General features: G+C 40.2%; 1 protein-coding gene across 12 annotated transcripts in view; it reads right to left on the minus strand.

Moving 5' to 3' along the window:
- Window positions 1–832, minus strand: part of LOC131239170 (ubiquitin carboxyl-terminal hydrolase 26-like) — a 100,621-nt gene extending 99,789 nt beyond the window's left edge. For 6 of the 12 annotated variants that reach the window (XR_009168076.1, XR_009168075.1, XR_009168074.1 and 3 more), the window contains exon 1: window positions 651–806. Coding sequence is in view for 1 of the 12 variants with exons in the window: in XM_058236731.1 (XP_058092714.1) it covers window positions 651–760 (110 nt within the window). In the remaining 11 variants the exon portion in view is untranslated. Of the gene's footprint in view, window positions 1–650 lie in introns of all 12 variants that reach the window. The other 6 variants (XM_058236730.1, XM_058236723.1, XM_058236731.1 and 3 more) reach the window with 5 other exon arrangements.
- Window positions 833–11,633: the final 10,801 nt, after the last annotated feature.

Genomic DNA, 11,633 nt, shown 5'->3' on the forward strand with positions numbered 1-11,633 from the left:
TGCAATTTCACGGGCACATGCATGTACATGCACACACGCAAACATACACATACCCGCACAGACCCATAGTTGCACCTGAACGACTGAACACACATATGTCCTCATCCACTAAAACGTGATATGTGGGGCCCACTGTGATGTTTGCATGATAATCGATCAGTCTGTGTCAGACCCCACATGTTCTCATTGGCGCCCAAAAATCCGGCTGAATTTTCCTAGAAACTCTAAAATAATGTGGTGTGGCACATCTGAATTTTGGTCATCCTGATTTTTAGGCACCAAGGAGAACATGAGGAGTCGCATGTGATGGACGATTTGCATCTTGAGAGAGGCAGCGCTTAGAGTAGGCACGGATGATGGTGTTCCATGAGTGTCGTGCGTGTTGAACACTGCCACAGCAATCATACATTGAATGCTGTCAAACTACTAGGAAAAAAAGAAAAAGAAAAAAAAAAAAACAGAGTCTTCCCAAAACACTCCTATTACACCAACACCAAAACCTAGAAAAACCAAAAGAAATCAAATCACTAGAAAACCCCTATATTTGAAACCAAAACCCTACGCAAATACAGATTTCCACAAATAACTCCAATTCCACCAAAATCAAACCCAATCACATATTTTCTAGAAATCAGAGGCGAATCGCATACCTTTCGATGCGAAATTTGAGAAACAAAAAACCTCTGAAACGAGCAGCTAATAGAAACAGAATCTCGCCGGAGATGGAGATCGGGTTTTGGGGTTTCTGGAATCCGAACATGAGAGCGAGAGAGTGGGAAACGGAATTCGAAAGAGGGTTTTAGAAATCCCTCTTCCAAAATGACATTTGCATTCAAATCCGCACAATGTGCGTTTTACATCATTTAAATAATATAATATGTTATCAGACGTACATTTAAGGGCCCACCGAATAGACGTTCAAGTTTTCTTATATAGTAAAAGTATAAATATTAACCATCTACAAGTGTTGGACCCACTATTTGGATGGTCTGGATAACCACACATCATTGCCAAAAATGATATGAATGAATCATTACTATCTTACATTATATCCGCAACTCACAAACAGCGGTTCAATATCTGTTGCAAACGAGTTTGGCTAGTGATGTTGGCCACGATGTATGTATTTTATAGTCCCCGTTCATTATTTTTCACATGTCACTTGCTTGATTCAAAAAATGAGATATATCTAAATCAAAGGTGGACCATACCACGGGCAAATAATAGTTATAAAATGTCCACCATTAAAAACCTCCTAAGGCCAACTTTAATAATCATTTGACATCCAATCTACTAATGAAATCAAACATACTTTGATGAAAGGGAAAAACAAATACCAACTCAATCCATATCTCCGTGGCCACGGTGGGTTTTCAATAGTGTGAGTTCCATTCTCACTATTTCATATGGTGTGGTCCACTCAACACTTAAAGCTACCTAATTATCGGGCTCATGACTTATGAGGAGGCCCATTGGACAGTAGGGTCTACCGTGATGTATGTGGTTATCTAGGTGACCCACTGGATGATAGGGTCCACCATGATGTTTAGGTTTATTCAAAGCACTGATCCAGGGGCTGAGCCCACAATACTATATTGTATGAGTTTTAGATGTCCCGTTTGTTGTCTCCACTGTTTTTTTTAGGCAGAGATCAGCATGATGTATATGTTTTATTCGGGACGTTCGTCCTAATGATCTAGTGTATATTCACAACAAAATCGTGGTAAACCTAGGGGTCAAGTGATCGAACCACCTAAGGCTGGGTTAGGTGGACATCCACCTTTGTAGCCTTAGGCCCATCGGGCTGTTTGTACAGGGCCTGTAGCCGTAGGCCATGATGTCCACGTAATATGCGTCCCATGCTGTGGAGTCCACCATTATGTATGTATTTGATGAATATGTTGTCCATCCGTTTTACCATAATATTTTAGTGCATAAGGCCAACGAGCGCTCATGCCACTTTAATGGTTCACACTGTTAGTGGAGCCCTCAGTGACTGGCAATGGGATTCCCTATTTAAGCCAATGCATGGTCCACGTTTAGTTTTGATATGAGTCGCTGACTGGGCACTTGCCTTGGATGATCTTTAAGGTCTACCTCAATGTTGCGCAACACGCCAATAACGCAGTAAACCGAGATACAATCTTCGGTCTCACTCACAAACGATAAACAAGAAAAAATATAGACTATAAATAGAATCAAAGCATTCCAAACAAATCACAAGGCAAGATATACGTGGAAAAATCCCAGCAAGGGTAAAAAATCACATATGTAAACTTCCACTATAAAGAAAAACGAAGATTACAAGGCAATATACTAATATCTCCCTTGGAAGTATAGAGAAAACTCTCTGCCCACACCTTATAATTATTTTCCATGAACTAGAAAAGCCCTATGGACACATATTTATAGTTTAGGCAACTTCCCTTTCGCGCTTCTGCGAAAACCGACTCAAAAATCCGCAATCCACATCAAATCTGGAAACGAATCTGCAGACCCTCGACCGGTCAAGCATGGGCCATGACCGGCCGAGTACCTCGGAACCCAAAACCTGATGCTTACTGGACTTTGAGTCGAGCCAGTCCTCGACTGGTCGAGTAGGCCACTCGACCGGTCGAGCCCGCAGATGTGGCTTCACGTCTCAACAATCTCCTACTCGGAGACACATCACCATAAATCTTCGTCTTCTACATCCAAAGTGCACTACCTCTCCGTTTTCAAGCCTAAAGACCAATCAAAGTTGAACAGAGCTTCAGCTTCTCCTGTGTGACCGCCTTGGTCAGCATATCCGCAGGATTCTCACTTGTATGAATCTTTTCTATAGTAATCGATCCATATTCCAGTAGCGAACGTATGAAGTGATATCTAATGTCAATATGCTTGTTCCTTGAATGAAATGCTAAATTCTTAGCCAAGTGTATTGCACTCTGACTGTCACTGTACAACTTGCAATCTGCTTGCTTCTTACCCAACTCTTCCATGAAACCTTGCATCTACACCATCTCCTTACATGCTTCTGTAGCCGCAACATATTTTGTTTCTATCGTATTGATAGATACTATTGTATTGATAGATACTATCTTCTATAACTGAGAGACCCAACTAACTGCAGCACTACCCAGAGAAAAAAACATAACCTATAGTGTTTCTTCTGCTGTCGATATATCCTGCCAAATCTGAATCTACGTAGCCTTGTAGCTTGATTTCTGATCCTCCATAACACTGCCCCACATCCTTAGTACCTAACAGGTATCTGAGGATCTACTTCACAGCTTCCTAATGTTCATTCCCGGGGTTGTTGATGAACATGCTAACAACTCCTACTGCTTGAGCGATGTCTAGTCTCGTGCTCACCATAGCATACATGAGACTTCCAATAGCTGACGCGCATGGGACTTTAGTCATGTAGTCTCGTTTCTCCTGCGTCTTTGCCCCTTGCTCCTTAGATAGCTTGAAGTAGTTGGCTAATGGAGTTTTAACCGGCTTAGCACCTCCTATATTGAATCGATCAAGTACCTTGGCTATGTACTCTGCCTATGACAAAACTAGTTTCTTGTTTTCCATGTCACACTTTATCCTCATGCTTAGGATTTGTTTTGCAATTAATAAATCCTTCATGGAAAATTCTCTAGATAGTTAACTTTTGAGATCTGAGATGTCCTTCATGCTTGAACTAGCCACAGACATATCATCAACGTACAGAAGAATGATAATGTACAGCGTATCAAACTTCTTCAAATAACAACAGCGGTCTGCATGACATCTCCTAAAACCGTTTCCCGATATGAAACTATCGAACTTCTTGTACCACTGCTTTAAGGCCTGCTTTAGGCCATATAAACTCTTATTCAGTCTACACACCCTATTCTCCTTTCCTGGTGCCACGTATCTTGTCGGTTGATGCATATATCTCTTCTTCAAGGTCCCCATGAAAAAAGGTTATCTTAACATCTAGCTGCTCTAAATGTAAGTCCTTTATAGCCACTATACTTAAGACCATGCGAATTGTAGACATTTTCACTATCGGTGAAAATATTTCAGTGAAATCGATACCTATTTTTTGTTGAAAACTTTTCACAATTAATCTAACCTTGTAACATTTCGAACTATCATACTCTCACTTAATCTGTAAACTCACTTGTTATGAAGAGCTTTCTTACTATTGGGTAGAGTGACTAGCTCCTATGTACGATTAGACACAAGAGAGTCCATCTCATCATCCATTGCCTGATCCCACTTAACTCGTGTATCTGACTGTAATGCCTCTTCAAAATACTCTGATTCACCATTATCTGTCAGCAGTAGGTAATGTAAGGAGGGTGAGTATCGGACCGTGGGTCTCCTCTCCTGAGTGGACCTCCTCACAACCGGTGTCTGTCGCTCTGCCTTATAATGCTCTTGTACATGATCATCTTGTAGCGCTGTAACACCCGTATCCGTTAATTTTTTCAACTCTACAAATTCTTTTTCTTCGGCCTTATTTTCCTGCACACTGTCCTTATGTATCACCTTTTCATCTAAGACTATGTCATTGCCTTTGATGATTTTCCTGTTTTCTGAATCCCAAAACCTGTAGCTAAAATCATGCTTCCCGTAGCATATAAACGTGCACCTCCTGGACTTCGCATCCACCTTGTTTATGTGCTCTGCATCAGTGTGAACTTATGAAGTACAACCAAACACTCTTAGATGTGCATGGTTCACTTCTTTCTCAGTCCACGTTTCTTCTGGTAGCCCACTATCCAATGGTGCTGAAAGACTTTTATTGATGAGATATGTGGTGGTATTCACAACATCTGCCCAAGATATCTTAGGCTACCCTGCATGTAGCCTCATGCTCCTGGGGCGCTTAGGGATGGTCTTGTTAATGTGCTTAAGCATACCATTCTGCTGCGGTGTCCCTGGAACCGTTTTCTGATGTTTGATTCCATTCGCTGCACAATACTTCTCAAATTTCTTATCGCAGTACTCTCCTCCATTATCAGATTTGGGACATTTTACTGTTTTACCTGTCTCGTTTTCTATCATAGCTTTCCACTTCTTAAATACATCAAATACATCAGATTTGTGCTTTAAAAAATAAACCCACAGTTTTCTACTAGCATCATCAATAAAAGAAATAAAATAACGTGAGTTACCAATAGATGATACCTATGTTGGCCCCCACACATCAGTGTGTACAAGCTCCAACAGCTGCGTCTTTGGAGCACGTCCTGTCTTCTTGAAACTTACCCTCTTCTGCTTGCCATATACGCAGTCCTCGCAAAATTCTAAGTCAATAGACTTCAACTCCGGTAGCTTCCATTTTGATAATAGTACTTTCATCCATTTCTCACTCATATGTCCCAACCTCTGATGCCATAACTGCTCATTCACTATAGTTGATGCGACTGCGAGTGAACTATACGATCCTTAAGTCACGTACAAAGTACATTCCTTATCGCCTCGAGATATCACCAATGCACCTTTTGTGATTTTTCAGGAATCACTGGTGAATGTCGTCACATAATCGGTATCGGCCAGCTGCCTCACTGAGATCAAGTTCCATTTCAAATTCGGTACATGTCTGACATCCTTCAATTTCAAAGTCGTTCCGTCTTTCTGATTGACATGAACGTCTCCCTTTCCAATAATACTGCACGGTTCGTCATCACCCGAAGTTACCTTATACATAATTATGCAAAACTTCCTTACATAAAGTGGCATGAAATGAAGCACCCGATTCTATAACCCAAGACTCATTCCTCGTATCGAGAGACAAGATCAACGCCTCTATGTCACTCTCCTTGAATAGATTCACTGAATCATTCTCACCTTGAGAGCTTCCTTTTTGTTTCTTGAGCGCCCTACAATTATATTTCATGTGCCCCTTCTTGTCGCAATGCCAACACCCGTTTTTATCTTTCGGTCCATTGGACTTCTTCCTCGACTTAGAATATCCATGTTTATTGCCTCATTTGTTCAGCGATCTTTCCTTCCTTCAACATTTAGAGCATTCTCTGAATCTCCTAAAACTCCTGATGCCTTTCTTCTAGATTATTCGTTGATAATTAGATTGGCCACATCATCAAATTTCATCTTTGTCAACCCTGAAGAATTGCTCATAGCAATTACCAAACCATCCCAACTGTCTGGCAGGCTGGATAAGATCAATAACGCCCTGACATTATCCTCAAAAACAATACCAACGGATTCCAATTAGCTTGTAGTTGTATTGAACTCATTTAGATATTTAGCCATGCTCTCATCATCTGACATCTTCATACTGAATAACTATTTCATAAGATGAACCTTATTGGACGCTGAGGGTTTTTCATACATGGTAGCTAGGGCTTCCATTAATTCTTTTGTAGTTTTCATCTTAGATATATTGTAGGCGACGCTCTTAAACAAAGAGAGTTAGATCGTTCCTAAAACCTTCCGATCCAATAAAAATCATTCATTATTTGTCATCATTTCTAGTTTCTTTTCTTTTCCTTCTAAAGGAATATAGAGGTCCTTCTAATACAGATAATCCTCCACTTGCATCTTTCAGAACGCAAAGTTTGAACCATCAAACTTCTCAATTCTATTCTTCCCTTCTTCCGCCATCGCTCCCAATAAAACTAAACCAAAAGCTTTGATACCAGTTGTTACGCAGCACACGAACAATGTAGTGAACTGAGATCCAGTCTCCGGTCTCACCTACAAATGATAAATAAGAAGAAATATAGATTAGAAACAAAATCAATACATTACAAACAAATCACAAGACAAGATATACGTGGAAAAACCCTAACAATGGTAAAAAACCATGGATGTAAACTTCCACTATGAAGAAAAACGAAAATTATAAGGCAATATACTAACCTCTCCCTTGGAGGTACAGAGAAAACTCTTTGCCCACACCTTGGAATTATTTCTGATACCCTATACAAGCCCTAGGGACACCTATTTATAGTTTAGGCAACTTCTCTTTCACACCTCTGCGAAAATCGACTAAAAAATCAGCAGTCCGCATCAAATCCGAAAATGAATCTGGGTAACATCGACTAGTCGAGCAGGCTGATCGACTGGTCGAGCGGCCCCTCGACCGATCGAGCACCTCGGAACCCAAAACCTGATGCTCGCTGGACTTTGAGTCAAGCCAGTCTTCGACTGGTCGAGTGGGCCACTTAACCAGTCGAGCAGGGCACTTGACTGATCAAGCGGCCCCTAGATGTGGCTTCACATCTCAACACTCAGTGCCCTAGTAGGGGCTTAAAATTATGTTGATTTCTTCATGGACTTCTTCCGGTCCATTGTGATGGGCACATGCTTACTCCATGTCTTACATCAAATCTCTCTACTTGAGAAAAAATTCATCCTTGAGTTATACTCCGACTCTAGCTCATCATGCCTGTACAGATCCGCTACATTGAACATGCATGAGATCTCCATGCCTTCAGAAATATCAACAACGTAGGCATTGTCATTGATCTTATGGAGTAAAAGCACTGACGCGATTTTCTTATTCATCAACTAGTTATACGTCCCGGTCAAAAATATCTCCATGCACAAGTGAACTATAACATTGTAGCCCATATTGAACAGCTTCAGGCGGCGATTTGTATAAGTTATTTCCTTATAACTATTGTTTAATGCTTGCATCTTGGCTTGAACATCAATGGGTGCACTTATGATGTGATCCATAATATGTTATGTAGCAACGCTCACGCCTAGCAATTTACCCAATGGAACCAAATCATTAGTATGTTTAGGTACTCGTCCATAAACAATTTCAAACAAGGATTTGCTGGTGAAACAACTTTACACATTGTTGAACGCGAATTGAAAACCCTAAGCCTGGAAAACTCTAAACCCTAAAACCCTAGACCTAAAAACCCTATAAACCCTAGACCCTAAACCTTGAAAACCGAACCCTAAACCCTGAACCCTGAAAACCCTTAAACCTAAACCAAAATCCAAAAAAAAAAAAAAAAAAAAAACTCCAAGCTCCCAAAACCCCAAACCCCAACACATATTAAAATGTGTAAACTAAGTAAACAAATTTTAAAAATTACGCAAGTAAAATCGAAGTGACTAACCTAGTATATCTTATATACTAGTAACATATAACCAATATTAGGGCACCATACCATAAGCTACAAGAATATCATATCTCTCTGAACAAGATATCTTCCATTAACAACATATATATGTATATAAATGTGTGTGTGTGTGTGTATTATAAGCTTTTTATATTCACTCATTATCCAACTAAATATTAAGAACATTTATAAAAATAAAATATATCCAACCAACTCTACATAACCACTTGCAACTTAACATTCTAAGAACTGTCATGCAACGTAATGTCTCGCTGCAAAGCAGGTAATGAGAGGTTTCAAGTTGGATATCTATGAAAGAATATAAATTAAGCGATAAAAATAAAAGTAAGCAAGATCAATTCAAGGTTTTGAGAACATACAGTTTGCTTAGGCTTTCTAGGTTCACCAAAGATGAATGAATTGTACATGAGAGCTTTATAGGTTCACCAAAGTATGCAAAAACTATCACCAATCAGCTAATCCCTAGAGCATGCCAATGGATATTTATTACTGGAGCATATTCAACAAATATATATTGGAAAGTGAATTCAATTGAAATAAAGCAATGCTGATAATGACAGTTGAAATAATAAAAACACGGACATACTCCTCAGAGATAAAGTAGTTGTGACATAAAAGCCAACCATACGTAACCCAACACATCCCTATTTGACAAATGACCGTGATCTCTTACACATTTACACATGTAACTGCAATGGCCATATTTTGGGAATCAAGTGTACACAAACAACAGGTTTGAATTTTGGCACTCTCTAAGCTCCCAACTTTAGCCAGGTGCACTAAATAGTTTATATTTCCATTTTTTTCTTTATATATATATATCTTTTAATTCATTTGGTTCATCACCATCATGAACTAAGCCTTATATTTTGGTTTGGCTACATGAATCTTGTTCCGTTTAGGGTCGGCTACAAGAATCCTATTCCACCATTCCACTCTATCGAGGACCATATACTCAGTTAAACCCTCACCAACATAATCTTACTACTTCCCCCACGCCATTTTGGGCCTTCCCCTTATGATTTTATAACTTTCAATTTGAATCAGCCGGAGAAGCCCCAAATGTCTGTTCTAACAACCAAGTGAACCGCGTTGGTTCACTCTACACTTGCATCAACTGATATGTTGTGATAGCATTAATGGTTGTCGCAGTGATGAATATAATGTAGGGGCATTTTCACATCGGTCTGAAGTGGGGTCGCTTGTGGGATGCAGGGGCACACTCGGGGTGGGTGCGGCCCACGAAGGAGGTTTCGTTTTCGAGACTCCTCACCGGGGATGATTAATGCGCATTTCACACCAGGCTCGAGTGGGGTAGCCCGTGGGATACGGGAACACACTCGGGGTGGGTGACTCATGTGATTTTGGGCTTACGAAGGGGGTTCGACCGAGGTCCTAACTCATGCGATGTGGGGCCTGAGCTATGAGATAAAAGGATTAATTCACCATACTCTAACAGTTCAAGCTTTTAGAGCAAGTGATTAATTGTCCTACATCAAAGTAGTATCAGACCAAGAGGTCTCGTGTTCGAGACTCCTCACTGGAGGTGATTAATGAAATGACATTTTTACACCGGGCTCGAGTGAGGTTGCTTGTGGGATGCAGGAGCACACTTGGGGTGGGTGCGGCCCACGGAGGAGATCTCGTGTACTGAACACTGCAAGATGAATAAAGAATCAACACACGAACTCCGACGTCATTTAAAAATCATATGAAGTCCGCATAATTATCTAAAAATTCGGAAGTTTGTACAAAATAAACCATAAAGCCTCAAAGGGATAAATTTTTCACCAAAGGCGAAAATAGGCAAATATTCAATAAAAGCCATTCGGGGAAATATACGATTAAAGCCACATAGGACACAAGTGGTTTGTAAGATGGTAAGTCCATGACAAATCCAATTTGATTCACCAACCGAAAATGTATATTAGTTCAAGGATATTCAAAAACACCGTCAATTATTAACAAGTGGCAAACATCTAATTAATCAATCAATTTTATAATTGGAGTTAATATGTACCAATCGAATCATTCATACTTACTAAAATTAAATAAACATGTCAATCATTCAATATAGGAGTCAATTATGCAAGAAATTAACATATTCAGCGAGTGAGACAAGTAAATTAATCAAGTAACTTAAGAAATGTTAAATATAAGAGATTATCCATCTCTATGTCAAGATTAATAAACTTAAGTGAAAAGCTTAAAGGGGAGTCCTCACCCTATAAAATTGGATTCACTTCTCAAGTTCTTACAACAAAATTTTGTACTCTAGACGCAATTCCTAGCCTAAATCGTTACCAATGAATACTTAGGATCAACCTTATAGCTTTAATTACGAACCCCAATGTAGCCAATTCCATAACTGCAAACCTAGGGCTAGGGTCGGGAAATATGAATTTCATGACATGCTCTTAAGTACACAGACAAATATGAATTTCAACAAAAGAGGTGTATAAATTACTGACCTCTTAGCTCGAAGTTGCACGGGTTGACTTAGATTGACCAATATTGGATACAACTCGATGAAGTGTGAATTTGAGTGAGAAAAGTTGGAAAAACAGGATCCATGCACTCAATATAAAGAAAATAAACTAATAAACTTATATTATAATCAAACCCTCGAAATAAGGTTTGAGAGGGAATCTCACCTCGCAAGCTCAATTCACACTTGAATCAGTTTAAAATCGACTCAACCCAATGACTCTCCTTTCTCCTCTTTATTCCTTTCATTTTTTTATATCAACCACGCCCAATAGCCCATATCACGTGACTCGTACTTAGTCAAGGCAGCTTGAAGAACACCAACTCAACTTAATTCGACCTTGTGTGGATCATTCCCCGACTCGACAGCGAGCCAAGCACCTGATTCAACAAGTTCTCTCGAGCTCTCTTTCTTTATTCTTCTCACCCCCTTCCTCATCTCTTCTTCTTTTTCTTGCTTCCTCTCTTTCCCTACCGAAATTCCAACTGGACTTGGGCCAAACCCAAGCCTATCTTGACCCAGTTGACTCGACTTGACTCAAACTCGCAACTCGGGGCAATCCGAATCAATAGATTCGGTAGCCCCAGAGCTCTCTTTATCCTTCTATTCTTATTCTCGTCTTCATTTCCTTCTCCTTCTTCTTCATTACTTGTCCAGCCACCCAGCCGACGACCCACAACCAACTCAGACTCGACATGTCAAGTCCACCCAACCTGACAGTAGCCCATGACCTAAGCTCCCTCCCTATCTCTCTCATTTCTCTTCCCCCCTCTCTCATTCCTTTCTCATTTCTCTTCCTTTTCTTCTGTTGCAATGACCAATAGCTCATGACCCAATGAGTCGGTGGGTCCCCAACTCGGACAGCGGGCCAGTGCAGCAGCCCCTGACTCGCATTAAAATGGGAGTGCAACACCACCACGCTTAGTCTCTCCCTCCCTCTCTATCTCTCTCTATCACTCTCCTTGTCTCTCTCTCTCTCTCTCTCTCTCTGTAACGCCCCAAACTTTTCGATACTCGAGCATTGAAAGTTCTTGAGCATTACCATAAAATTCAAT

The sequence above is a fragment of the Magnolia sinica genome, chromosome 3, assembly GCF_029962835.1.
Source record: "Magnolia sinica isolate HGM2019 chromosome 3, MsV1, whole genome shotgun sequence".
Lineage (NCBI taxonomy): Eukaryota > Viridiplantae > Streptophyta > Magnoliopsida > Magnoliales > Magnoliaceae > Magnolia > Magnolia sinica.